The sequence below is a fragment of the Balaenoptera musculus genome, chromosome 19 (genome assembly GCF_009873245.2).
Source record: "Balaenoptera musculus isolate JJ_BM4_2016_0621 chromosome 19, mBalMus1.pri.v3, whole genome shotgun sequence".
Lineage (NCBI taxonomy): Eukaryota > Metazoa > Chordata > Mammalia > Artiodactyla > Balaenopteridae > Balaenoptera > Balaenoptera musculus.
Window position 1 is genome coordinate 14,028,250 of NC_045803.1, and position 27,426 is coordinate 14,055,675.

The following is a 27,426-nucleotide window of genomic DNA, read 5'->3' on the forward strand; positions in this document are numbered from 1 at the left end:
GTTGGGGTAGAAGGAAGGAAATGAGAAGGGGTGGGAGGAGAGGAGGAGGAGGAGGGACACTGGTAAGGAGGAAAACAGACATAGAGACAGAGTGATGAAGATGAAGACAGAAGGAAAGAGAGGTAGAGAGATCTAGAGAGGCTGAAGCAGACAGACAAAAAGAGAGATGCTTATGGGGACTGGGATGGAGTTGATCAGATCCAGGGAAGGATCCAGAGGGTCAGAGATACCCACAAAGCATTACCTGGGACAGAGGGCAGGTGGGAGTCCAGGGGCAGGCAGGGGAGGCGAGGTGTATGCACATCAGTTAAATTTGCCAGATAGAACGTATGTGCAAGGTCTCTCCTGTGGCATTGTTTAGAACAGCAAACAGCCGCAGGCTGAACATCCTGAAGGTCCATCAACAGAGGCTGTTTCAGTGAATCAAGGTTCATATGCATCACAGAATACTACCCAGCCATTAACAGGAGCAAGGCTGTTTTTTATGTACCAACTGGGATCAACCACTAGAATACACTGTTAGGTCGCGAAAAAGCAAGGTGTTAGAAGGATGTGTACAGTATGCTAACATTTGCGCAAAGTGGAACATATATCAGTATATGCACGTAGGTATTTCCTGGTATGTGCATACATTTCTGAAAGCAGATACAAGAAACTTGCATCAGTGGCTGCCTCTGGGGATGGGGACCAAGAGGCTGGGGATGCAGAGGAAGGGAGGTTGACTTTGCAATTTATTCCCTTTGGAATCTTCTGTTTTTTGTACCATGGGCTTCAGTTACCTGTTCAAACACTAAATAAGATTAAATGATAGAATAAGAAAGACAGAGGGAGAGAGAAAGTCGGGGATAAAGCTGTGGGGAAGAGAGGGATGGAGGAAGAAAGGGAGAGTTTAACTCTTGTTTAATCCAGTGGTCCCCAAACTTCTGTAGATGCCTTTGGTCATCTGGCGAAAGGCTGTGAGGGGTCCCCACCTCCCCAAATGACAGGCCAGGACCCTATTTGCTGCCCCATTTTGTCCCCCGAGGCCTAACACCTCTCAGTCTTCTCCTGGAGTGGCCATCTCTCTTCCGGAGTCTCCTTTTGTGGGTCTGGCCTAGTTGAGTTGACTGGCGGCCCTGGAAGACAGAGGTTGACCCTTTCCTGTTTAGACCTGTGGTCCCTCAGGTGCGGTTGTAAAGGGAGGTCCTGCTCAGTCTTCAGGAGGCTGTGGCATGGTGATGGCTTTGAACCCTGCCTCTACTACTTTCTTGCTGTGTGACCTCAGGCTGGTGACTTCGAGTCTCTGTTCCTCAGTCTCCCAGCTATAAAATGGGACAAGGAAGGTACTTCCTCGGAGGGCTGCTAGGAGGGTTGTGTTAGTTTCCTGGGGCTGCCACAATGAATTGTCACACACTGGGTTGCTTAAAACAGCAGAAATGTATTCTCTCACAGTTCTGGAAGCCGAAGTCTGAAATCAAGGTGTCAGCAAGGACTTGCTCCCTCTAGAGCTTTAGAGGGAGAAGACTTCTTTGCCTCTTCCTGCTTCTAGTGGCTCCCAGTGCGGTTTTGCCTGTGGCCACAGGACTGTAATCTCTGCCTGTCTTCACAAGGTCTTCTCTGGGTGTCTCAAGTCTACCTCTGCTTTTCTCTTATAAGGACATTCGTCACTGGATTTAGGGCCCACCCAGATAAGCCAGGATGACCTCACCTCAAGGTCCTTAATCACATCTGCAAAGACCCTTTTTCCAAATAAGGTCACAGTTACAGGTTCCACAGGGACACATCTGGTTTTTTTGGGGGGTGGGGGTGGGGAGGGGACACTATTTAACCCACTACAGGGTTAAATGAGGTAAAACTAGGGGCTCAGCAAAGCGCTAGACACAGTAAGGTTTTGATGAATGTTAACTATTCCCTTGATTTTGCTTGGCCCACATGATATTGTTAAATGTTTTTCATAAGTTGCCTACCTTTGAGATTCAAGAGCTTTCACATGAAAATGAGGATTTCTTGAGGAAAATCAGAACATTTTGCATCATTGGACCAAACCCCCGCAAGGCCAAAGAGCCCTGAGAAGTGACTGACCTTCGAAGGGGCGTGTGTGTGGCCACTTCCCCAGTCCCCAGTGTCACCTGCCTGGCCCTGGGGCATCAGAGTTGGAGCCTCCTGGACCAGATCTGTCCTGCTCACTGTTGCAGCCCCACCGCCCAGCCTGAGGCCTGGCTCAGAAAGCCAGTGAGGGACCCAGGACTTCAGGCCTGGCCCTTGTAGGATGTGTGACCCTGGGCAGGCCCTTCCTCTCCATGGACCTCAGTCTCCACATCTGTGAAATGGGGCAAGGTGTGAGATGATTCCTGGGCCCTTCTCGTTGTGGGGCGTTGGCAGGAGGCAGGCACGAGTTTGAGGTCACCAATGACTTACTGTTGCAGATAAACTGCCATTCTCAATCCTGGCTGCACGTTAGAATTGCCTGGATAGTTCTCATTTTATGTGCCTATGACCAGACTCCAATCCGCACCAAAGGGGGTTGCCCTTTGCTTACAGAACAGACCTTCAGCATGGCCTTCAAGGCCTTTATTCCTCCCAAGACCCCTCTCTCATTCATTCATTCTTTCCCTTTATCCCACTCCTTCTTCCATTCACCTCACTGGGAGCCATTCTGTTCCGTAAATGAGTCTCTTTTTTGGGTCTTGCCAAATGAGGACTATTCTTGTATGTCCACAATTTTTGATTTACAGACTTGGTTGGCTTGGTTCCCCATTCCCATGGGCACACTTGGTCCCTGGCTTCTGATGGCTTCACAGGAGCCCTTGCCTTGCACCTTCAGATTCTGCATAAATACTGCATGGTCCCAAGGGAGAATTTCTTTGGGAAGTCACCCAGGAGCGGAATTACTGGGAGGTACGTATGTGCAGTACATCTGACTAAGCCAGACTTTAATTTTTACCAGATTCATACTGTTAAAATGACAGCTCATCGCTGAATTTGCTTTTCTCTGATTACTAATGGGTTTGAGCACCTGCGCACATCCCTGTTGGCCTTTTAATTTGGTATAATCAAATTGATTTTTTTCTTCATAATTTGTTTCTTTGGGGAGTTTTCAGAAGTCCTTCTCTGCCCCTAGCTCATCAATTATTTTCCTCTATCAACTTTATAGTTTACCTTTCACAGTGTTTTTTTTTTTTTTAAATATTTATTTATTTATTTATTTGGCTGCATCGGGTCAGTTGCGGCACGCGGGATCTTCGTTGTAGCATATGAGAGCTTAAGTTGCGGCGTGCAGGCTTAGTTGCCCTGTGGCATGTGGGATCTTAGTTCCCCGACCATGGAACCCACGACCCCTGCATTGGAAGGTGGATTCTTGACCACTGGACCACCAGGGAAGTCCCCACGGTGATATTTAATCCAGCTAGAGAAAAACAGTCAAAACAGAACTGAGATAATAGAAGGTTTTCGTATTTCTACTGTCTAATCCTCAGCTGCTGGCCAGAAGCAGCAATTGAACGTATGAAATGTGGCTAGTGCAACCGAGGGACCGAATGCTTAATTTTATTTCATTTAATTTAAAAGTAAATAGGCACATGTGGCTAGTGGCTACTGCCCTGCACAGCACCGATCTCGGGTTTCCTTTCATTGTATTCGGTAGGGATTCAGTTTTCTTTTTCTTCATAAAAGGAACCAATTTCCTCAACGCTATTATTAAACAATCTATTTCCCCCCATCAATTTGCTCCTGCATACACTTGGGTCTGCCTCTGGGTTCTCTGGGGTGAAGCCTGGCGAATGTAGTGAATAGCAGGGATGGAGGATCACGATTCTATAGAAGTGCTTTTTTTTGTTTTTTTTGGCTTTTCCATGCGGCATGTGGGATCTTAGTTCCCCGACCAGGGATTGAACCCGTGTCCCCTGCAATGGGAGCGTGGAGTCTTAACCACTGGACCGCCAGGTAAGTCCCAGTAATAGAAGTTTTAATTAGACACACAGTCACCCAGAATAAAGACTACATTTCCCAACCTCCCTTGCTGCTGGGTGTGGCCACCTGACTAAGCTCAGGCCAAAGAGGCAATGGTGAAAGCTTTGGGTCACGTTCTTTAAAAGGAAGGGGTGTGCCCTCCTATTCACGTGGAAGAGGTAACAATCCTAGGATGGAGGAGCAGCAAGATGGAAGGAAGCTGGGACCTTGCTGACTGGGCAGGACTGAGTCCCCCACTCCTTGGCCTCTTACTAAGAGCAACTGTAGATCTCAGTGGTTCTCAAACTTGAGGGGGCATCAGAATCAGGCTTCTCACTGCGGTGGCTTCTCTTGTTGCAGAGCACGGGCTCTAGGTGCACGGGCTCAGTAGCTGTGGCATGCAGGCTCTAGAGCACAGGCTCAGTAGTTGTGGCGCACGGGCTCAGTTGCTCCGCAGCATGTGGGATCTTCCCGGACCAGGGCTCGAACCTGTGTCCCCTGCATTGGCAGGCGGATTCTTAACCACTGCGCCACCAGGGACGTCCTGCACTACGCTTTAAATCTCTGTGTTTATCCATCTAGGTCATGCGTGTACTTGGCCAGGCTGTCACAGAAACAGTGCCCGAATTCCTGGGGGACTCAGGGCCTGTGGAGAGGGGTGCTGTGGGGTGGGGGCTGACAGCGGGGGTGAGGCAGGACTAGGTCGGATTCTCTGGCTCCTCTCCACACACTTCCAGCCCACAAACCAGGCTGAGGTCCCTGCTGCCGGTGACGCCTGGAGGGCTCTGGGAAGGGGGTTCCCTCCTTGGTCTCTCAGTGTCCCCAGGAGGCCGCTGCTGCCCCGACACCTCCAGGGTGCTGGGAAGGACACACGCGAGCCCACACTGGCCTGGGGCAGTCACTGCCCACAATGCAGAAGCAGCGCCGTCTCCTGTCGGCCGGATTTTCTCCTCTCCCCGAGACCCAGCCTCAGCCTGGAGGGCAGGACACGGCCAATGGCATATTTCTGAGGCTGGCAGCTTCAGGTCCACCTGTCTTAGCCGACGCCCCAGCAGCCCATCTGCCTGTTGACTGGTTTCCTAACATCAGCTCCCCAAGGATCAGTTCCTACCCAATGAACGCACTCCAGACCACCTTTAAAATAGGTTTCCAGCAAATGGCAGATTTGGCAAACTGGTCATCAGGGCACATGGACTGGTAAACTGGCTGCTTCCAAGCCTGGTGGGGCATCAATCCAGCCCTGTAACCGGCTGCTTGGACCTGGAACTCCCGCCCACCCAGACACGGCCCTGGCCCTGAACTGGGCTGGAATCCTGGGGTCAGCCAGGCCTCTCTCCCAACCCTAGAGCCCCTCCCCATCAATTCTCTCCCCAAGACGGCCTGGATGGGGGTGGGGGGGCCTCTATGCACACTGCACACACACAAAACAAGAAACTGGTTTAATTGTAAAACTAAGTTGAGGGAGGGGCGGGCGGGGCTGCGCTGAGGGGGCAGGAACCTGATTCTTCAAGCAGTGGTCCTGTCCCCAGTGCCACCCCGCGGGACAGGGACCATCTGTCCCCAGATGGGGGCTAGAGTGTTATAAAATGACAATATAAATAGACTTCTAGAAAAGAGGAGGCTGTCCCAGGTGCAGTAGTCATGTTCTGCAGAGGCTGGGGGTGGGTGGGAAGCCCTGACCCCTGTCTCCGCGTCCAGCCACAGAGAGGGGTGTGGGGCAAAGGGAAAAGGCCACTCTTCAGACATTCATGATCGACCCCCGCAATGGCTCAGGGGGGAGGGGCTGTGGATCAGGCGAGGTCTCAGAGACACGCACTCGCAGGCTGGAGGACAGAGGAGCTGGACTTTCTACATGCACACACGCGTGTACACACACACGCGCACACACACACACACACACACCTCTTTCGTAGTGTTGTCTCCACCCCTGGCGGCCCCCACTGCAGATTTCCAGTGATGGGAAGGCCGCCTGTCCTTCCTGGAGACAGGACAACACTGGGGCGGGCCTGTCCCAGAGGGTTGGCGGGTCCTGGGAGCCTCGTGTGCTCCCACAAGTCCCTGCGTTTTTTTAAAAGTCACAAAATCAAAACGGCAGTTCAGTAGTAGGGTCCTGCACACCCCCCAGCAAGGAGGGCAGTGCCATACAGAGTGTCTCCTGGGCTGGGAGGGGCAGGGGCCGGCCCTCCACTGGCCTCTGGCAGGGCAGGGGTGACCCAAGGGGCTCTTTGGTTCAGGGTCAGGGCGCTGGGCCTCATCTGGTGCGGTTCTGGCGCATGAGGGGCACGATGCTGGCGGGCGGGCCCGCTTTGGCCAGGAATGGGTGCTTGAGCAGCTCAGCCGCCGTGGCCCGCTGTGCCGGGTCACGCACCAGCAGGCGGTCCAGGAAGCCCTTCAGGGATGGCGACACCTGTCAGGAGGCAGGCGAGAGGGTCAGGGGGTCTGAGAGCCAGCTCCACTGCTCACTCGCTGCGGGGCCTCAGTTTCCTCCTCTGTCAAATGGGCTGACAACATCTACTGCCTAGGGAGGGGGCAAAGAGGTCCCAGGAGCTTGGCCCCAGGGGCTCATTCCCTCCCCATTTACAAGGTTCGGCAGGACCTGGCAGCAGCTGGGCCCTGGAGGCACCCCTTTCTCACCAGGCAATTCCTCCACCAGGAAGGCCCCTCTCCTGGATCTGGCTATGCTGTGTGCGTCTAGCCAGGCCAGCCTAAGCACAACCTCTGGGACGTGGGGTGGTGAGGGCACAGAGTTCACACAGACACTCGAGGCCTGGGGGACACGGGGGTGACCCAGCACACAGTAAGCGCCACCTTGGGAGGGAGCCACCCATACCCCAGTGCTGCCCACACCCAGCGCTCGGCTTGGGTTCGGGGCTGGGTGGAGCCCTGTCCCCCCACCCCAACCTGCCTGCCGCCTGCGGGAGGGGCCCACCTTGTGCAGGTTCTTCAGTCGGGGTGGCAGGTTGTCCCGAATCATCTTCATGGCTTTGAGGGGTGGCTCATTGAAGTAGGGGGGCTCCCCATCCACCATCTCGATCACCATCACCCCCAGAGACCAGATGTCCACCTGCGGTGGGGATGGGGCAGCAGGGCTGAGCTGTGCAGGCATGGCCAGTGCTCGAGGGACACCCACAGAGGGATGGCCCTGGTTCTGTCTTTGCCTCTTCGCTCCTGGAATCCTTGGGCCCTGAACACCCTCGCTGATACCCAGCCTGCCGGACCCTATGCACGCCTCACCCAGGGAGCCCTCTGAAGGGTTCTGCCTACCCAGCATCTATCCCCTTCTTTTTTGCTAACCCCCCTCCTCCCCCTGGGTTCCTCTGGAGAACCCCCTCTCCCCTACTTCAGTCCATGGAGCATGACCAGGTAGCCTAAGCAGCAGAGTCCGGACACAGTAATTGGTTCAGGAACGGGCACAGGGCCCAAGCTAAGCCAGTCACAGTCAACCCTGAGACTTCAACCAAGATATTCAGGAAAACAGTAGGGCTCATAGGCAGGGAGATGTGTCCTGGAGTTGCCAGGGTCATGTCTGCTCTGACCAGGGGAGCACCTGCCTGAGTGAAGACTACAAGGGGAAAATTCTAGGGACACATAGCTTTCCATTTTGCTAAATCCGTTTGAGATGGTTTTGTCACTCACAGGCAGTCCTGACTGAGATGGTCCCTCAGAATCTCCTCCCAGCCTCCCCTCCCAGTGTGACCCCACTCCTGCCTGAGGTTCCCCCAAGATGTGCTTCCAAGGGCACCCTGGCCAGGCCCTGGGTCAAGCCTTGTTGACTGACTGTGGAGGAATCCTCAGGGCCACAGGCCACAGCTCAAAGACCAGGCAGGTAATAGCAGGGAGTGAAGCAGGTCAGTGTAGGCAATAGAGATGGGTGGGGACCATGGCCAAGATGAAGACGCCCTGCACTTTCTAATGTGGAGCAGCCCCTCAGCACCTGCTGATTGCTGCCGTGTGGGAATTTGGCCTCCCCGTGGCCAGAGCTCTTGGTTTTCTGACAGAGGATAAAATTCAGACTTTCACGTGAGAGCTCTCTTTTTAAAATGCTTGCAAGGGCGTCTTCAGAGCACATCGGCCAGTTTGTGGCCTCTGCCCCAGGCTGACAGGCAGGGCCAGGGCCACTTCCGCTCAGCATTCTGTTCCCATTGCCAAGCACTGGCCTGGCTCCAAATTAGAACCCAGTCAGCAATGAGTGCACGCAGGCATGCCTACTTCTCCCCCAAAACTGTCCCCAGGGACTGAGCCCCCTCACCCCCAGCACTCTGGCTGTTCCGGACTGTCACAGCGTAAACCAGTGCCGAGAGCGGGATGACCGGCCGCCTCTGGCTCACCTCTGGCCCGTAGGGGAGGCGGGAGATGAGCTCCGGGGCCATCCAGTAGGGCGTGCCGACTAGGGACTTCCTCCGCGGCACCTCCTTGCTCACCTGGGCACAGAACCCAAAGTCCGACAGCTTCACCTGCAGTAGGACGTAGGCAGTAGGGTCAGAGGTGCTGGTGGGGGCAGGGTGAGCAGAGGCATCTACCTATTTGATTCCTTGGCCTCGGACGTGCTGGGTCTCCACGATGCTGCCCAGAGGTTACAGCCTCTGGGGAGCTCTGCCGTCTCCTGGCTGGGGCCCTCAGCCGTGTCACCTGCCCAAGATCGCACCATCTGCCTCCGTGACAGGGTCTGCGCTGGGGCTCTTGGGGGAAGTGGCCCGAGTCCCAGGGGTACCAAAGGCTGGGCGGGGGCTCAGACTGGGGCTGGCTCCCAACGCTGTGCCCTGGGCCCCTGCTTCCCGGCAGGAAGCACACCTTCAGCTGGCAGGTGTGAGAGGGATGCAACCCTGTCCAAGGCGGGTACAAGGGGACACAGCCTGCCTCTGCAACAGCTACGTCCCCAGACCAAGGATTTATACCTTTTTTGGAGCCGTGGGCCCTCTTCGGACTCTTGAGGACGTCTATGGGTCCTCCTACCCCCAGAGAGCATGCTCACGCACGTCCCCCAAACACATCTGCAGACATCTTTAGGTGTTCGTGGACCCCAACTGAGACTCCCGGTGAAACTGAGCCTTCCCCCCACCCCCCGCCTCTGCTGACTGGCTTAACTTTCCTGGGGGAGGGTGGGCAAATCACCAACAAAAATTCGGTGAAAGTCAAGGGCCCCCTCCCACTGAAAATCACGTTCACTCTTGGAATATAAATGCAGGTTCCAGTCACTGTGAGGCTCATCCATGGACCTCAGACTCAGAACTTCAGTCCAGAAGATGGGAGACAGGACTGGAGTCCACAGCCCACGCCTGGATGCCAGGCTAGGAGCAGGTTCTCACGTGGCCGAGAGCTGAGGCTGGCCACCCAAATGGAGTCTCCCCTCTCTGGGCCCAGGGCTAGACTACAGTTCCCAACGGCCTGTGCTGACGGCAGAGCCCCCGCCAGCCTGAGCCCCCTGACCGCAGGGGGAGAGGCCCCACTCACGTGGACCCCTGACTCTGGACTGCTGCACGAGGAACGAATGAACTTACTCCTCCGCACGCGACTGAACTAGGGGGTCAGAGCACACCCCACCAGCAGAGGGAGAGCTGGGGAGAGGCAGGGGAAGGCCAAGCCACGCCATTCCTCACCCTGCCATCGTGGGTCAGCAAGATGGAGTCGCTCTTGATGTCCCGGTGGATGACCCCCTGGGCGTGGAGCACGGACAAGGCCTGCAGCACGGCCAGGCACACGGCGGCGATCTGCTCCTCGTTCATCCTGCGGGGGTGGGTGGGTGAGTGATGGGGACAGACAGGGCCCTGCCCTGGGGTTTAAGGGGGACACAACACTGCCCTGGGGTTTGAGGGGGACATGGCCCCACCCTGGGGGCCGGATGGGGACAGAGCCTGTTGGCTCTGAGACATGGCCCCACCCCAAGGGGTCTGGAGGGGGCCAGTCCTATCGTGGGAGAGGTCTGAGGGGACCCAGGTCCACCCTGGGGAGCCGGGGGAGACAGCAGGCTGGCTGTCACAAGGTCCAGCTGTCCAGCAGTACCTGGTGTGGGTGACGATGTCGGTGAGGGCGCCTCCCTCCAGGAACTCCATCACCACCCAGAGCTCGTCCCCGACCAGGTAGCTGTTGTACATCTCCACCACGTTCTCATGCTGGTAGTCCCTCATGATCACCACCTGGGCGTGAGAGGCCGGGTCGGCGCGGCGGAGGGAGGACTGCCAGCCCCCGCCACCGGAGCCCTCGCGCCTCCCTCTCGGCCTGGGTGTGGGCCCTGCCACACTGCGGGTCCGGTTCCACCCATCACTCCTGCTCATCGGGGTCCCCCTGGGCTGTCCTCCCATGGCCAAAGTCAAGAGACCTCAAAGGCAGCGTGGGCCTGACGTTTGCACTCTATTCCAGGGGTGCTCCCGCCCCGCACACACCCCACACTTCTGATGTTGGTCTCTGACCAGCCCTGAGCTGGTCCGCGAGTGGCTCTGATGGCCAGGCTGGTGTTGGGAGAGGGAGCTGGGACGAGAGCGTCTAAGCACAGGGCTGAGACCAGAAGGCCAAGCAGGTATTAGGCAGGTCAGCTAAAAGGCGGGGGCGGGGGTGGGGGAAGAGATTTCAGGGGCAGGAAGGCCTAGCAAGGCAAAGCCTCACGGAGCTGGGGGAACACGATGCCCACAGGGGCCACGTTACACTGGGGCACAGCTGAGGAGTGCGGACAGGTCAGGAGGCAAGAGCTAGAGTCGGACGACCCCGGACCTGACATCCTCCTGGGACTCCTGCATCAGAGGCCGGGGGCTGCTCCCAACACAGATTCCTCTCGGGAAGCAGCCAGGGGTCTGCCTTTGCAACACGCTCACTGGTAGTGAGCCCCCAAGGGCCAAAGCCTGAGGTCAGACAGAAGCGAGGCCTAGATGGGGGCGGATCTCAGATGCACGGCCAAGAGGCCAGGCCTTTGTCCTGAGGGCACCAGGGGGCGCTGCAAAGGGCAGTAAAGGGGTGTGTGGCAGTCCTTTGGCTGCGGTGTGGGGAATGCCCAGGGGGCAGGGCCGAGCAGCAAATGGGCTACATGGGGATGGGGACAGGGAAGGAGTGACAGGCTCAGGGCTGACAAGCCGGGGTGGGGGCCGGGGAGGTCCAGAGCTCTGGCCTGGGGACAGGTGTGGCGGGGCCTCTCTGAGACAGGGAACCAGGAGAGGCAGGTTTGGAGTACACGCTTTGGGGCCAGAATGGGACTTGGTGGGTATGAGGGGCCTGGAAGGCACGCAGAGGGTGGGGCTCAGGGGGCTGAGGGAGCCTGGAGCTGGGGCTCGGGGCCTGGCCAGGAACAGGACAGCCGTGGCCGTGGGTATCGTGGGGACAGAGGAGACAGTCTGGGGAGGTGGGAGGTGTGACGAGTGAGGACAGGAGCCGGGCCCAGAACCCAGCCCTGGGGAACCCCATCCCCGAAGGCCCTCTCCCATCCTCACCCCATGTGCCCTCAAAAACCACGGGGTGGAGGAGCCCCAGGAGGAGAGGTGAAGGGCGGGGGCGGGGGCAGCAGGCCCACCTCATTGAAGAGCAGCTCGCGCCTCTGCTGCTTGCGGAGGTCCATCTTCTTGACGGCCACCAGCCTGCCCGAGCTGCGCACGGTGGCGATGCACACGATGCCCGTGGAGCCCTCGCCGATCTTGATGAAGTTGTCCAGGTAGGAGCGAGGGTCGCCGGGGTCCACCACCAGTTGCAGGGCAGCCCGGAACTGCTCGTGGGACACTCGCTGGGGTTCCCGCTGTGGCGAGCGGGGGCCAGGGGGCCCGGGGGCGGGGGGTGCGGCGAGGGTGCGGGCTGGAGGGGCCAGCTGGGGCTCGGAGGCGTGGGGGCCCAGCACTCCAGGGCTGGGGGGGCCGTGGGCTCGAGCGGGGGGCCGGGAGGCGGAGGAGGACTGGGGGACGGCCAGGCCCCCCACCGATGGCCCATTGGGGGCCACGTTGTGAGGCTCCCCCTGCAACAGAAAAGAGAGGCGGCTGTCAGTGGAGGGGCCAGAGGGACAGGGACCCCGGCTGCGGGACAGACACATGGTGCTCAGGATGGAGATGGACGGTGGGCTGGGCACGGGTTGGAGTTGGTGGGTGGCAACGGGGAAGCTCCGGGCAAGGGGACAGTGGGGAGGTCCTGGGGCAGGGGGAGCAGTTACCTGGGCGCCCCGGGATGGGTGGTCCGTGTCGGCCCGCGGGTACGTGTTAAAGGGCCGGCCAGCTGCCACTTTCGCCCCACTGGCCAGACCGGCAGGCTGGTGGGGGGGTGCCGACGTCGGGCCCAGAGAGGGGGCGCTTGTCCCGGGAGGACTCCTGGGGCCCCCCTGAGCCCTCCCTGGAAGACTTGGGCCTCTTGTCCGGCCCCACCCGCCGCCTGTCTCCACTGCTGCCACCCGCCTCGCTGCGACCGGCGACCCGGCCTTGACCGCCTGCCTTCTCTGGGCCCCCTCTGGCCGTGGTGGCCTGCTCCACGGGCATCCCGTTTTCCTGGCGGGCACGGGCGGGTGGCGGCGGGCTGTCTCTCCGCAGGGAGTTGGAGCGCGTCACCGACATGTTCTCAAACTCGTCGAGCAGCAGCGTGAGGGCCCCATCCTTGGCGCCTTTGCTGCCCCGCACGATGGTCTGGGGTCCGGGGCAATGGCAGGGTGGGGGCCGGGCAAGGACGAGGGGGACACAGGACGTGTAGCCGACACACGAGGACAGGACAACACAACACACACAGAGACAAGACAGAGACGGAATGAAGAAATGCCATGGGATGACGACAGGGCTGGGCGGTAGGGGGGGAAGGGGGGGCAGGACCAGGGAGGCCCCTGCTGCCCCTCCCCCAGCACCCAGCCATGGGTGGCAGGAGGGGAGCGGAAGGAGAACCTGCCCATTGGTCAGGCTGCTGCCCCCCAGCTGGATGCACCCCTGTCTTTTCCTTGCTCTCCAGACTGGGGGGCGGTCCCTGCCCTGTGGGGTGCAGGGGAAGACGGGCAGAGACCACGCCACCCCATAATCAGTCCCGGAGAGCTGCAAATTACAGGATGCTGGGGCCAGGGCCCAGCTTGGCACTTCCTCCCCTGCAGCCCGCCAGGGCTGTTAACTCCAAACCACGCTCTCTGTTCCTCTGGAGGCTGAGGGTGGGTTAAAGGGAGAGTCAGAAAGGTTTGGGCCCAAAGTAGAGGGCAGGAGTGCCCCAGGAGCAGGGCTGGCAAATGTGAATGCCCATGTAAAGCCTGTCCTGAGTCCACCCTCACCCGCCATGGCCACCATCCTGATCCAGGTCACAGCCTCCAGGCTTCCCCCTGCCCCCGACTCAGCTCCAGGCACACGGGCCTCCTAACTGCTCCTAAAACACACCGGACACACTCCAGCCTCAGGCGCTGGCTGTTCACGCCGCCTGGAACACCTCCCCCCGGTTTGCCCTGAGCGCCCCTCCCCAGTGCACCCCCCTTTCAGGCTGTTCACGCCGCCTGGAACACCTCCCCCCGGTTTGCCCTGAGCGCCCCTCCCCAGCGCACCCCCCCTTTCAGGTCTTTGCTGGAGGCTTTCGCTGACCACCCGCAGCCTGAAACGCCAGCCCCTAGCACTCCCTGTCCCCCTCCCCTGCTTTCCTTTTCTCTAGAGCACTGAACACCAGCTGACGTAAAGCATGTGCACATCTGTCCATGGCCTGCCCCCCGTGCAATGCCGGCGAGGGAGGCCCTGGTCTCCTCCTGTCTGTTTCTGCTCTGGCTGCACCTAGAACAGTGGCTGGTATGCAGAAGGTGCGCAACAAGCATTTGCTGAACCCGTGAGTGAGTGAGTAAGGCAGGCAGGCTGGGAGGAGGCTGAGGGGAGCAGAGCCCATGCCCCTCAGCCCTGTGCTGTCAATCACTGGCAGGCAGGGACATGGGCTGCCAGACATCCTAAAGCCAGAACCACCTCAAACGTGCAGAAACACAGATCCCACAAAACCCACCTACAGGCCACCGTACCCCTGTGGGGCCAGCCCCCTGCCTCTCCAGGGCTTGGCTGCCAGCCTGGAGGCCTGGCCTTGCCCAGGGGCCCAGGGAAGCAAGGGAGACACCTGGCCAGGCTTTGGTGCTGGAATAAGAGGTTGAGAAGTCCCTGGGGGTTGGGGGAGGGTCTGGGAGGACTAGGGAGTTTTCCAGCTGAGGGCAGCAAACACAAGTGCCCACAGGGGCCCCAGGACAGTGCCAGCCCGTGTGGCACCTTTGTGTGACTTAAGGTGCCCCTTCCTCCTGGCAGACACAGTCCCAGGTAGGGCTCGTGGCTGGCAGGCCGAGCAGGGGCTAGATTTTAGGAAGCGCCCTAGTGTGGGCATAACCAGCAGACAAGCAGCCACAGGGCCGGGTAGGGGATGGAACTGAAGTGGGCTGGGTGGGGTCTGCGGGCCCAGAAGAGCTGGCACCCTGCCTGCGGCGGCAGCTGCCCCTCCAGTGGCCTCAGCCGAACTGTCAGGAGAAGCCAGAAATAGAGAAATAGGATGCGAAGTCTCTTGCTTTTTTAGGCAGTGGCAGAGAATTCAAAGTATCCAAAAGCCCCCTGCCTGGGGCACATGAACGCCTCAGTGGGCCGCCAGCTGGAGACCCTGGGGGAGAGCTTGCTTGCGCCCGCCCGGGGCGGGGCAGGATGAGTCAGCCCTGGGCCTGCCCCGCCCCCTGCCCCCCCCCCCCCCCCGGGGCACGCTGAGCCTGCTGACCAGCCCGCCCATCTCCACCCCTCCGAACAACCCGGGTTGCGTGCCCGAGGCCCTTCCCGGTTCCCACTGCCCTTCGGATAAAGTCCGTGCTCCAAGGCCGGCTTCGCAGGCTGCGGGGTGCTGCACCCCCTGCCCCCAGACCAGCCTCACCATAGGCCACGCCTGGCACTGGGACCACGGACACAGGAAGGGGGTTAAGAACATGGGCCTTGGAAACGGACCTTGATTCAAATCCCAACTCTGCCCTTTTGCTCAGATGGCAGGGAAAAAACCCAAACCAAAAAACCCCCAATGCTTCATGTGGGCCGCTTCCTCCACTAAAAGCCCTGCCTCTCCACCATTTGCCCGAATGACTCCTCCTCGTCCTTGGCCCTCAGGGTTCAGCTCCAGTGTCCCCGACTCCACGAGGTTGGCCTGGACCCTGGGGCTGGTCAGGAGCCCCCTCTGGGCTCCCCCAGCCCAGCCCTGAGCACTTGGGGCAGTCGCCATGAGGGAACGAGTCTGTCCCTCGCCCTGAGATGGGAGCCGGGTGAAGGCCCAGGACAAGTCTGTGGTGCTGGGGACCGGAGCACAGAGCTCAGGGCGCGAGGCTCCAGGACAGGAGCACGACTTGGGGCTGGTGTGGGGGACTGTCGGAGGGTCAAGGTCAGTGTAGGGTTCTCAGCAAGGTAAGGGGTGGGGGGTCAGCGCTGAGGCCAAGTGAGGGATCAGTGGGTGGAGGGGTGAGTGAAAGGTGAGGATTGGGCCGTGTCTGTGTGGAGGTCAGCAAGGGAGGCGGAGGTGTTGGCCGCAGGGTCAAGTGTGGGGTTGAGGGCTGGGGTCACCCCGAGGGGGTTGGCGCGGGTCAGGAGAGGCGGTGGTGGGCACCAGCATACCTTGGGGGCCCCAGACTGGATGGAGGTGATGCAGGCGGGGTCGACGAGGGGCTTGGGCCGGCGAGCTGACTCCTCGATCAGGCTCTGCCACTGGCGGGGCAGCCCCGTGAACTTCTGCTCGTGCTGGTCGAAGCCCGTATGCACGCGGTGCTCGAAGTTAGACGGTGCCGAGATCTCGACCCGCTTCTTCTTCTTCCCAAACATGGCGCCAGGCTCTCAGCGTGGTGAGGGCGCAGACTTGGGCTCCTGCCGGCAGGCCTGTGGGAGGGGACGGCTCGCCAGAACCTGCTATTTCTCCTCGATCCTCTGGCCCCGCCCTGGTCCTATCCATCCTCCTCTCCTCCCTGGTCTCCCCACTCCCCCCAGCCCCCTCCCCAGTCTGTCCCCCACATGCAGCCCAAGGGACCCCGTGAACACCCGAGCCAGGCCCCTTGCTCAGAGCCCTCCTGTGGCTCCACCTCACTCAGGGGAGAAGCTCAGTCCTCTGGTGGCCCGCCCCACACGACCTGCCCCGTCACTTCTCTGCTCTCATCTCTCCCTCTCGCTCACACTGGCTTCCGAACCTCAGGGACTTGCACTGGCTGTTCCCTCTGTGGGGAACACTCTTCCCCAGTATCCACACACATGGTCCCCTCCCTCCCTTCCTTCAGGTGTCAGAGTCGTTGGTGACTCCTTTCCTGAACACCCCAAGAAAAAGAGCCCCCATTCCCCATTGTCCTTCCATCACATTTCATAGCATGTTTAACTTCTGGAAGTTCTGCTGCTCAGTCTTGTGTTTACTAGTTCAGTGTTTACAACCCCCATCACTAGACTTTCAGTGCCCCAGGCCAGGTCTCACCTGCCCAGTTTCCTAGCGTCCCACTCCCTTGTCTCGGCCACGCCCAGCACACAGTATGGGCTCAGTGACTGGTTCCTAAAGGCCCGCCGACACTATCCCTGCTTTGCCAGCCTGCACTCTGGGCTGGAAGCACCTTTGGTTACTTGTTCAACAAATGGTTACCAAGCCCCTGTCCTATGCGTGACCCCTAGGCAGCCTCACTGCTATATGCCCACTTTACAGATGAGAAGACTGAGGCTCAGAGGAGGGAAGTTCCTCACCAAGATCACAGAGCGGGGAAAGAGCCACTTCATAACAGTTACTAACAGACCAAACAGTCCCTGTCTTTAAGGCCTGTGGTCTCCAGTCCTGTACTCAGAACAGTACCAGCACAGAGTAAATGCTCTATGAAAGCTGATTTAAAAACCAAAGGGGCCGAAGAGGACATGTGTGATGGTGGTGTCCCATAGGGGGACCAGAGAAATGATGGGCAGGGGAGCCAGATGGCCAGAGTGCAAATCTCTCTCTGTCGCCTACTACGTGTGACCTTGGGCAAGTGACTTAACCTGTCTGTGCCTCGGATCAGCCCCCACAGGGCTGCCTGGAGGATTAATGAGCTAATACGAGCAGAGCTGGCTGCAGGGCTGGGACATGGAGGGAGCGCCCCGTCGGCATTTGCTCTTCTGATGATTAGGATGACTCCTAGCCATGTCTGGGGAAGGGGGGCCCAGGTGCTGCCCCCCAACCCGCACACGGGCCCTGAGTCCCACAGACCTGGTTTGATGCTGGCTGTGCTAGAAGTGCCCTTGGGCACGAGATGTCTCCTCTTGGGGCTTCGGGTTACTCATCTGTAAAGTGGGAAGAACACATCATTTGTCCATTCATTCGTTTGTTCATTCATTCAGCAATAACTCACTCCTGTGTGCCCAGCCGTGTGCTGGTTGGTGCTAGGGATACTGCGGTGATGAGACAGACTCTGACAGCCCAGAGTGGTCGGCGCTGGGGTCACAGAGCGCCAGACCCAGCCTGGAGGGATGGCAGGCTGGGGATAAGGGAGGTTTCCCAGTAGAGGGCCCGTGTGAACTAAGACCCAAAGAACTAGGAGAAATGCACTGGGTGGGGATTTCTGTCTGGTTCATGGCTGGCTCCCCAGAGCCTGGCACAGTGCCCAGCACAGGGTCGGCCCCAAGCTCAGTAAGTCTCGTGACCTAGCGAGGACGCCTGCGTGTGTCTGGGATGGGGCCCCTGCAGCCCCTGGTTCCACTCCTGGCTCCTTTCGCGGAGCAGCTCTGTGAGGTAAGGACGAAGAGGCCGCCGTCCCCAGGCCAGAGGTAGGGCCATCAGTGGGCAGTGATCCAGGGGAACCGGTTTGGCAGCAGGAGCCGCCCAGTGGGAGGCGGGTGGGGACCCAGCAGCCAACCTGCCTCAACTGGCCTGGGCCTCCTGGCCAGCAGGTGACCAGAGCCAGGGCTCCCCCAGGGGTCCAGTTTCCCTGCCTGCTCTGGGGTGGAACAGGCCTGGCGAGGGTGGGGGGCCCTCTGCCCCAGCCCCTTCTCTATCCCCCAAGCCAGGAGCCCCTTCAGCGTCGCTCCCGCATTCCAGCCCCCGGGACGCTGCCTATCCCGCCCACCCAGGCCTCCATTCCTGGCCCACCTGCCAGAGGCCCTGACCTACCCTGTCCTCTCTCCAGGCTTCTCTGCCCTCGACTCTCTCCCAGTTCCAGCTCCCAGCCTCATGCCTACACGCTGACCTTCCCCCATCTTCCCTGCTCCGCTCTGTCACTCCAGATGTGTACCCCATGTCCCACCACCTCCTCACTGTCTTCCCAGATTTGCCCCCGTTTGGCCCCGGGCCCAGCCTCACTCCTCACCTTGCCCTCTCTCACTCCGCCTGCCCATCCTCCGCCCCCCAGCCCAGGACCTGCGGGCCCCAAGTCAGCTCCAAGCCCTCTGCGCCAACAGGGTTAGCCACAGGACCCCCCACTAAACCCAGGAGAGGGAGGCGCTCAGGATCCAGACGGGGTGGGCAGGAGGCAGCCTGGAAGACGGGGCAGCCAAGCCAGAACCCCTGCCGAAAACCCCCAAGCCGCCTCTGCCCACCGCCCCCGGCCCCGCCCCCAGCTGCCTGTGTGACCTGCGGGGGGAAGGGGACAGAGGGGCACACCTCCGGATATTTGCCTGGGGCCAGCCCTTCCCTCTGGGCGCTGCGTGGAGGGCAGGACAAACAGAGGAACCAACCGTGTTTATAATGATCAGGCGGGAGCCCCACCCTGGGGCAGCTCCAAGCACTGCCGGCTCCCCTGACCAGAACCCCCCCTTCCCACCAAGTCCCCGAGCTGCTGACTTTATGGGGGCCACAGAGGGAAGGGAGAGGAGCTGCTACATGTAAAGCGGCCTGCGCCAGCAGCAGAGGGGGCGGGCAGAGTAGGCGCTGGGGTTCCCAGGCAAGCCCAGAATTTAGGAGTCAGACAGCCCAGGGCCAAGAGCCCAGCTCTCTGCCTGTGAAGTGTGGGTGAGCTGACCCACCATGGGAGCTCACTGCGTGGCCCTGGGCTAGCAGCTCAGCCGCTCTGCGCCTCAGTTTCCTCTGCTGTTAAAAGAGGACCATGACAGTACCTGCTTCCTGGAGTTCTTATAAGGAGTCACAGAGAACCCAGGCGCTGATGGCCTGGCCCCAAGGCCAAGCGCACACAGCAAGGAAGCGCACGGTAAATGTCGGTCACCATCCCAGCAGCAGTCAACACTTGGGGAGCACCTACCGTGCCAGCCCCTCTCCTAAGCACTGGACCCGGAGTCCCTCATTTAATCTGCACGCCCGACCCCAGACAAAGGGGCCGTTTTGGGCCTTGTGCTACAGACAAGGAAGACGAGGCACAGAGAGGGCACCCCACTTGCCCAGGTCACACAGCTTGGGGAGCAGAGCGGACACAAGACTCTAGGCCTGTCTAACACAGAGCCCGGGCCCCGCCAGTTCTCAGAATCACGGCCGGTGCATCCTCGGAGACTCGTGTGTGCCCGGGCCTGCTCGGTGTTCTGTGTCTAATCACATTCCACCCTCACTGCTAACCTGTGAGACAGGCACCCTCATCCCCAGTTCATGGGTGGGGAGACTGAGGCTCAGAGAGGGGAGATCCTTTGTCCAGGGCACCTAGAATTTGAACCCAGGCAGTCGGGGACCAAAGTCCAGGCTCTTACCCACCTGTCCTGCGGTGGTGCTTGTTTTTGTCATTACCATCAAGGTCCCGGCCTCCAACCCTTCCTCACCCCTTCTCCACCCTCTCTATCCACACCCAGACCTTGCTCTTCCTCTCCTGCCCTGACCCCACCTGGGGGTGAGGGTCCCCGGCTCCTCCGACCTGCCCAGGCCCCCAGCGGTAGTGTGGGAGGCAGCACAAAGTGGGGCTCCGACCACCGCCACGCCCCACCCAGGGATCCTTACTCGCCTTTTCCATGGGCCTTTGGCCTGTCGGTCTGCAGCAGAAAAGCTGTCCAAGAGCCAGTCCCCACCACCAAATGTGGTTTACTGAGGCTCAGCCCCAGCACTCACACCCCTACCACCACCACCATCACCACCACCATGGGGGACCCATGACCGTGCACAGACGCCCATGCTGAGCTCACCGACTCCCCGGCACTTAGGTGGAGTGGCTATTCTCACTCCCATTTTGCAGATGTGGAAACTGAGGCTCACAAAGGTGAAATCTCTCACTAAGGTCACCAAGCAGAGGTGGGCCTGGAAGACAGTATGATCCACTAGAGTCAACATCCTTAAACTCCTCCCCGTGGCCCATGAGGTCCTGAGAGATCTGCCCATCAGCTCGCCTCCCACACGGCCCCCTCGCTCACTCTACCCCAGCCACTCTGGCCTCTACACTGTTCTTCAAATGTCAGACATGCCCCCACCTCAGGGCCTTTGCACTCGCAGCTTACAACTGCCCCCCCGCCCCCCCTGCTGGAACTCTCTTCTCAATGATCTCCATATGGCTCCCTCCCTCCTTCCCTCCACCCACGTTTGCGCACAAATGTCCCTGTTCCTGTCCTACCACCCTCTATGCCCCTTTCCTTGCTTTATTTTTCCTCATTGCACTCACCATATACTGTGTGTGTTATGTGTTTGTGTGTGTGAGATTCTTTAGTGTCTGCTTCTCCCACCAGAATGTCAGCTCCACCAGGGCAGGGCCTGTCCTCTGTCTTGCTCCCCACTGTACCCCAATGCCTACAACACTGCGTGGCAGGCACTCAAGGAACACTTGGTGAATGAACACATTCGCCTGTACCCGCTATGCTACACCCCTGCTCAGACACCTCAGACTCGGCCCAGGCAGTACCTGTGAAACTCTGGCAGAGAAACCCCTGGAACTCAGAGGCAGAGGGTGAAGCAGTGACCCCAGCGACACGGAACAAAGGAGGACAGGGCGCGGCCTGCAGCCACCAGCCGGGACACAGCTGCCTCTGAAGCCCAGTGTTTGATCCCTCAAGTGCAGGCACATTTCCATCCTGCTCTAAAAGGTTTATTTCAATCAAAAAACAGTCTTTTGAATTATTTCACATGTGGGACGGGCAGTTTCCGACCTGTCCTAGCAAAAGCTTCACATTTTCCAGTCACCCCCTATGCTCATGTGTTCTACCATCTGACCTTTCATGAGAAAAAAACGGCACCACTCTCCCCACCAAGGAAATCAGCGCACGTGGAAAGAGCCAGATCTGCTAGTGTGATAACACGGTCAAGGGAGTATGTGTGCGCGTGCACGTATATGTGTGCGTGCGCGTGTAGAGAACTCCTTCCCCCCTGCCCTCCACCTGCCCCGGCAGCCCTGAATAAAGCTGCCCCCCTCACCACCCCGCAGTGGAGGGAGCTGACTCAGCCAGGGCCCCAGGGCGCAGGGGCAGAGCAGAGGATGCGGCAGGGGTCACGGCCACCCTTCCTAGTCACCAAAATGAAACTAAAGCAGGAAGGGGACGATGAAGAAGGGCTCACTGGCCCCAGCCTGCACTCAGCGCTTCCACCACTGGTTCCCGCCCACCCTTCTGCCATGATCTTCACCCACCAGCTCCAGAAGCCCCCTCCCTGCCTCAGTTTACCGCCTACCTCCCTGGGCTGTGCTCTGATGATGGAGGGGGAGTCTGTCTTAACGTGGCGGCCCACGGCAGGCTCTCACTGCCCCCCGAAACCCCACACCGTTCCTCCTTCACACCTTTGCTCAGCTCTTGCTGCCCACCTGCGTGTCCCCCCCCACCCCCCCGCATTCTCCTCCTGCCCTGAGGCTACTTCCACCAAGGAACCCTCTGGCACCTTGTCCCCAGACCCTGCCTCACGCTTTGGGACTGACACGTGCTCAAGCCCCCTCCTTGGCAAACACCTACTCTACCCACAAATGATCCATCACACTCAGCCCCCCACCTCTCTATCCAATCATCAATGTCTACCGAGGACTGATCTCTGCCAGGCCCGGGGCAGGACCGACAGCAGAGGCCAGGAGCGTGAGGAATATCCCCGCCCTTGCAGAGCTCACATCCTAGGGGAAAGGAGACAGTCAATAAATGAGATAAATCAGAAAAATAGCTAGTAAGTCAGGTGGTAAGTGCTGAGGAGAAAAATACAGCAGGGAGCAGGAGAGTGTGGAGGGCGAGGGGAGGCGGGAATTTTCAATGAAGTGGTCAGGGAGGGCCCTGCTGAGGAGGTGACACTTGAGCAGGGACCCGAGTGGAGAGAGGAGAGGGAGCCCTGTGGGCAGCTGGAGGAGGAGTACCCAGGCAGTGGGAACAGCCAGTGCAAATGTCCTGAGGCAGGAACATGCTTGATGTGGTCAAAGAGCAGAGAGGAGGCCAAGTGGCTGGGGCAGGGTGAGCGAGGTGAGAGAGGAGGGCAGACTGTGTAGGCACTTGTGGGCCATGGGTAGGACTCTGGCTTTTTTATTTGAATTTTTTTTTTATGTGGACCATTTTTAAAGTCTTTATTGAATTTGTTACAGTATTCCTTCTGTTTTATGTTTTGGGTTTTTGGCTGTGAGCCATGTGAGATCTTAGCTCCCCGACCAGGGATCGACCAGGGATCAAACCTGCACCCTCTGCATTGGAAGGCGAAGCCTTAACCACTGGATCACCATGGAAGTCCCCAGGACTCCGGCTTTTACCTGAGTGAGACGGAGAAACAGGAAGGCTCTGAGCAGGGGAGGGATGTGGCCAGACGCAGGTGTGCACCTGCTCCCGGTGGCTGCGTGTGGGGGCAGGGCAGGAGCAGGGACACCTGGGAGGAGGAGGGTGCGACAGTCCAGCAGGAGAAGAGGGGGGACGGGACCACGTGGAGCCTGTGGCGGCGGAAGGAACAGGCAGGTTCTGGGCACCCTGTAGAGGCTGAGACGGCAGGATTGCTGAGGACTGACACCACCTTTTGCAACAGCTGGAGCGTGAGCTCCACGGGGGCAGGGGCTTGGTCTGGTCCTGCCCATTGCCGCATCCCCCAGAGCCTGGCATCCTGGCATCGGGTCCATGCTCTCCCAGCCCTTGGCATCACCTAACATGTTATATGGTTATGATTGTGTCTGCTGTCTCCCTGCTAAGTCGGTGGCTCGGCGCAGCCAGGAGCAATGCTCTGGTTGGTCACAGGCTGGATCCCAGGCCTCCCCTCAGGCGCTGCTGGGTGGGTGGAGGGGACGCCCGTGTTTCAGCGCTGACTCTGGCCTATGCCTGCACCAGGCATGCGGACCAGGCCGCAGTGAACCCTCCCAGTGGTTCTTGGGTGTGTGGGTGGAGAGTCCTCTTCCCTCCTGTTTCCCAAACGAGGAAACTGAGGCCCAGAGAGGGGAAGTCACTGCCCAGGGCTGCCCAGCGCCAGGGCACAAAAGCGTCGACTCTGACCCACAGAGAAGGCCTGTCACTGCCCCCTTAAGCCTCCTGCTTCCCAGCAGCCCCGGCTCCAGACAAAGCTTCAACTCCAGACAAAGGACCTCAGAGGTTTATGGGACAGGAACATGAACAGAGACAACTCTACTTCCGATGACCAAAACCAAGATCAGAAAGGCTGCTGTGGTTAGCAGGGAATCTGAAGAAATGTTAAACAAAACTCTGCAGGGCTTCCCACCTGGATGAAACTCCCCACTGTGACTTAGCAAGGCCCTGCCCAGTTGGGCCCTGCCACCAAGGGCCCCCATCTCCTCCCTGCACTTCACTCCAGCCACGCTGGCCTCCTCCTTTTCAGTCTTGGACACATCAAGCTTGTTCCAGCCTCAGGGCCTTTGCACCCATTGTTCCCTCTGCCCAGAGCTGCATGGCTCCCTTTCTTGATCTTCAGGTCTCAGTGCAAAGAAAACCTCCCCTGAGAGGCCTTCCCTGACCCCCCGCCAAAATTTGCACCCCTGCTTTATACTTCTCCATGGCATTTATTATCATCTGGCATTATATACCTGTTGACTGTTGGTCCCCCCTCCTTCCCCTCCCCCCAGCAGAGTATGGGCTCCCCAGGAACAGGGGCCTTTTTCTGTCTCATTCTTGTCGTACCCCTGGCAGCTAGAGCAGGGCCTGGCACACAGCAGCTACCTGGAAAATATCTGTGCAACGAACGAGTGACACCATTGCCAAAGTGACGAGGCTGGACCCTGAGGAGGAGCAGGGAAGGGTGGTGGGGCAGAGGGCAGACAGGAGTCCCCAAGGCCTGTCCACACTGCCTGGAAGTCTGACCTTGATGCCTGTGAAGGAACTGAGCCTCTTTAGAGACTGAATCCGGCTATTTCGTGAATGATCTGGTGTGTGTTCCAAACACAAGGAGCGCCGGCTGTGAGCCCACTTCCCCAGGCCCTCCCCGCCACACGGCCTAGGCTGGGAATGGGAGGAAGGGGTGGTACATTTTGGCCAGAAGCAGGAAGAACATCATACAGGGGGTGTGCCGCCAGAGATCCGCGTTCCCCACGATGGGTGAGATCCCATAAAAAGACACAGATCGAGGGCCACGCCAGCCTTGGGGAGCAGGGCCTGGAGTCGGCCACATGGGAAGTGAGGAGCGGCCCGCTCTCCGTGCTCTGGCCACATAAGTGCCATCCTCCCCTCAGCAGGCCTCTGCACTGAGTGTGCCGGACAAGGACTCAGAAGGCAGCCGATGAGTAAGAGCGGACGGCCCAGGCTCGTGCCCGCTCCACCACTGCCAGGCTGTGTGCCCGTGAGCAGGTGACTCTGGGCCTCCGTGTCCTCATCTGCAAACTGGGGGTAACGATGGTCCCTATCTCCTGGGAGTGTTTGGACGATCGAACAAGATGACCCATGCAAAGCGCTTAGAACAGTGCCTGCCGCCAAGTGGGTCCTCACTACTACAGGCTAGCTGCTGTTATTATTACTGGCACTGCTGTTGTTGTTGCTGCTGAACGAATAAAGGAAGGAACAAATAAAGGACAGAGGATGCTGAGCACGGTCTCCCAGAGCAAATGTGCCAGTCTGACTATCTCTGTTTAAGACTCTGCTTCTCCAGGGCTGGGATGGGGGAGCATAATGGGTCCCCGTTATGCTCTGATGACCCCTGCCCTCCCAAAGGACAGGGCCTGGGGCCCTCTCAGCCACCCTGTGTCCCCAGCCCTGCCCAGCACAGGGCGAGGCACAGCTCAGAGAGTGTGGCTGAATGCAGAGATGGTGCTTCCTTTACCCCGAGGTGCTCTAAGCCCCCAGGGAGGCCAGGCGGCTCCTGTGGCAGCCCCAGGCTCGGGTGCCCCCCTCCCCGCCTGGCCAGGCTCAATAGGGCACAGACACAAAGGGCACTGCTGGTGTCCCTCACCCCCCGGAGGTGCCCAGGGTGGGGATGGATGCCACAACAAACCTGAGAGTGTGGGCGAGCCCCCAGGGACTGGGGAAATCAGATTAGACTTCATTCATTCCTCCCCTGAGGTGGGGCAGGAAGGAGGGAGGGGGCAACAGGCAGAAAAGAGGCTCCAGTGGCCTCCCAGGCCCCTCCAACCTAAGTCCTTCCCCTCCACACACACACACACACACACACACACACACACACACACACACACGCACGCGCGCCCGAGACACAGAAGCAAATGAAGTCGCTCCACAGTGCACAGCTGTCCGCAGAGACTGACACAGACATGCAACACAGACGTCCAGCCACACAACCACAGACACACAAGAACACACACACTGGTCGCACGGAAAAGTCCCCATGCAGCCTGAGACGGAGCAGCCGCTTGCCCCACACTACCCGGGCACCCTGCTGGCGGCTGTACAGGGGCCTGGGCGCAGAAAGGAACATCCCACCCTGAGCCTCAGCTCCCGCCTCAGGAACACAGGCCCCAGCAAGTGGGCCAGAGGCAACTGTGAGGTGGCAATGGGAGAAGGTGGGGAAAGCAGTCTTAAAGAGGGGTCTGGCTCAGAGGAAGTTCTCAGAATGGAAGGGCCGCAACACTGGGGACCCACGGCTGGGACCCCAAGAAGTCAAGGACCCGGGAGCCCCTCCACAGTGTAAAGACCCGTACACCCCAGAGATGGAGGGACTCCGGAGAGACCCAGAGACACATACAAGGATCCTGGGGGAACCAAATGACACAACGATACGGACTTTAGCCACCACCTAGAAACACAGCCACATGCTTGCATACACATAATCCCACAAATGCTCCGTTATGGCTGGACTCACTAGGAAGGCAGACCCCAAGACCCTCCACACACCTAGGAACCCTCCTGAGACAGAGTTAAACCATGAGATCCGCACACAGACCCAGGCATGCCCACAGCCAACTCCAGGGTCACCAGTGGCCCAGGGAGGCACAGCCCCTTGGAAACACCTCCATGCAGACCAGACCCCAGGAATGCGCTCCCACAGAGATGCTCGGGGGGGGGGGACCTGCACCGAGGTGTGGGCTAAGCCCCAGCAGACAGACACCTGCCACCGCCAACACGGACACACACACGGCCACCCCGCCCCCGGCCCCAAGAAAGGTGTGGCCCCTGGCTCACGTGCTTACGCTGGCTCAGGTGGCCGCGTGTCCGGGCTGCCCTCCCGCAATCCAGGCAGCCCTCCCCCTCCTCCACTCCTCCCCAAGGCCTGGGCCAGCTCACCTCCACCATCCTCTTCCCTCTGTCCTGGGCCACCCGCAGTGGGGCAGGCCAGCAGACAGATGCTTCCAGCTGAAAGATCAGGGAGCTGGGATCAAGGGGTTCCCCTGGCCCACGGAAGAGAGCTGGCTGGGCCCTGCGCCCCGGCCTCCCTGGCAGTGGCTGGTGACGCGGCCCTGCCCTGGCAGGAGTTGAGCCTGGCTGTGGCTCCAGCCCATGGGAGGGGGAGGGGAAGGGTGGAGGGTGGAGGGAGGGACGGAGGGAGGCGGGGCTGAGCCTGGAAAGCCTGGGCCACGGGGCCCACAACTGTCCCAGCGGAGGGAGGGGCTGGGCAGGGACACAGGAGCAGGGGACCCAACCACAGCCCCTGCTTCGGCAGGGTCAGTCTCCCACCACACACACACACCCATCTCACTCCCTATGCCAGGCCAGGTGCCAGGGGTCAGGGAAGCAGTGGCTCAGCTTGGGGCTGAGTGCCTGAGAGTGGCTGGCGGGGCAGCCAGGTGTGAAACACTGGCTGGGGCTGTGGTGCAGGACACAGCGACGGGGGATGAGTGGCCCCTTTGACGGGGAGGGTGGCTGGAGATCCGGGGCTCGCTGTGTCCCCCTCTCCCCGCACACCCAGGCTGCAATGCCAGCAAGAGCCCCAGAGGGTGCAACGAAGGGGGCCCCTCCTGCTCCGCCCCACTCACCCATCAGGATGAACCCGAGACTTGCAGCCTCACCAGGGGAGAGCACGGTGAACAGCCGCCAGCCCCATGCCCCGGCCATACCTAGGAGTGAGAGCGGGGCTGGATGGCGGGAATGCGGAGAGGGAAGGGTGGGGACGGCTGGGACTCCCGTGTCGCTATGCTGGCTGTCTTGCCAGGACGTAACTAACCCTTCTGAAAATAAGTGGCCCAACTTGCCAGAGAACTTCCTCTGGGCCAGGTCCTGCTCTCAGCATCGACACACATTAAGTCATTTTAGCTCACCACTGCCCTAAATGGGCAGGTACTTTATCAGGCCCATTTTACAACAGAGGAAACTGAAGCCTGGAGAGGCTGAGTGACCTGCCCAAGTGGGCCGTCTGTCCCAGAGCCTGTGTCCTAGACCAGCCGCTCCGAGCAGGAGGCTA

The 27,426-nt window shown here is 59.6% G+C and overlaps 1 protein-coding gene across 1 annotated transcript in view; it reads right to left on the minus strand.

Moving 5' to 3' along the window:
* Positions 1 to 5,351: 5,351 nt before the first annotated feature.
* Positions 5,352 to 27,426, minus strand: part of PAK4 (p21 (RAC1) activated kinase 4) — a 45,869-nt gene continuing 23,794 nt past the window's right edge. Inside the window, 9 exon segments of the mRNA XM_036834666.1 lie at positions 5,352 to 6,334; positions 6,857 to 6,991; positions 8,256 to 8,381; positions 9,525 to 9,651; positions 9,928 to 10,061; positions 11,423 to 11,854; positions 12,047 to 12,145; positions 12,147 to 12,509; positions 15,453 to 15,710. Coding sequence (XP_036690561.1) covers positions 6,179 to 6,334; positions 6,857 to 6,991; positions 8,256 to 8,381; positions 9,525 to 9,651; positions 9,928 to 10,061; positions 11,423 to 11,854; positions 12,047 to 12,145; positions 12,147 to 12,509; positions 15,453 to 15,656 — 1,776 coding nt within the window. The 5' untranslated portion in view covers positions 15,657 to 15,710 and the 3' untranslated portion in view covers positions 5,352 to 6,178.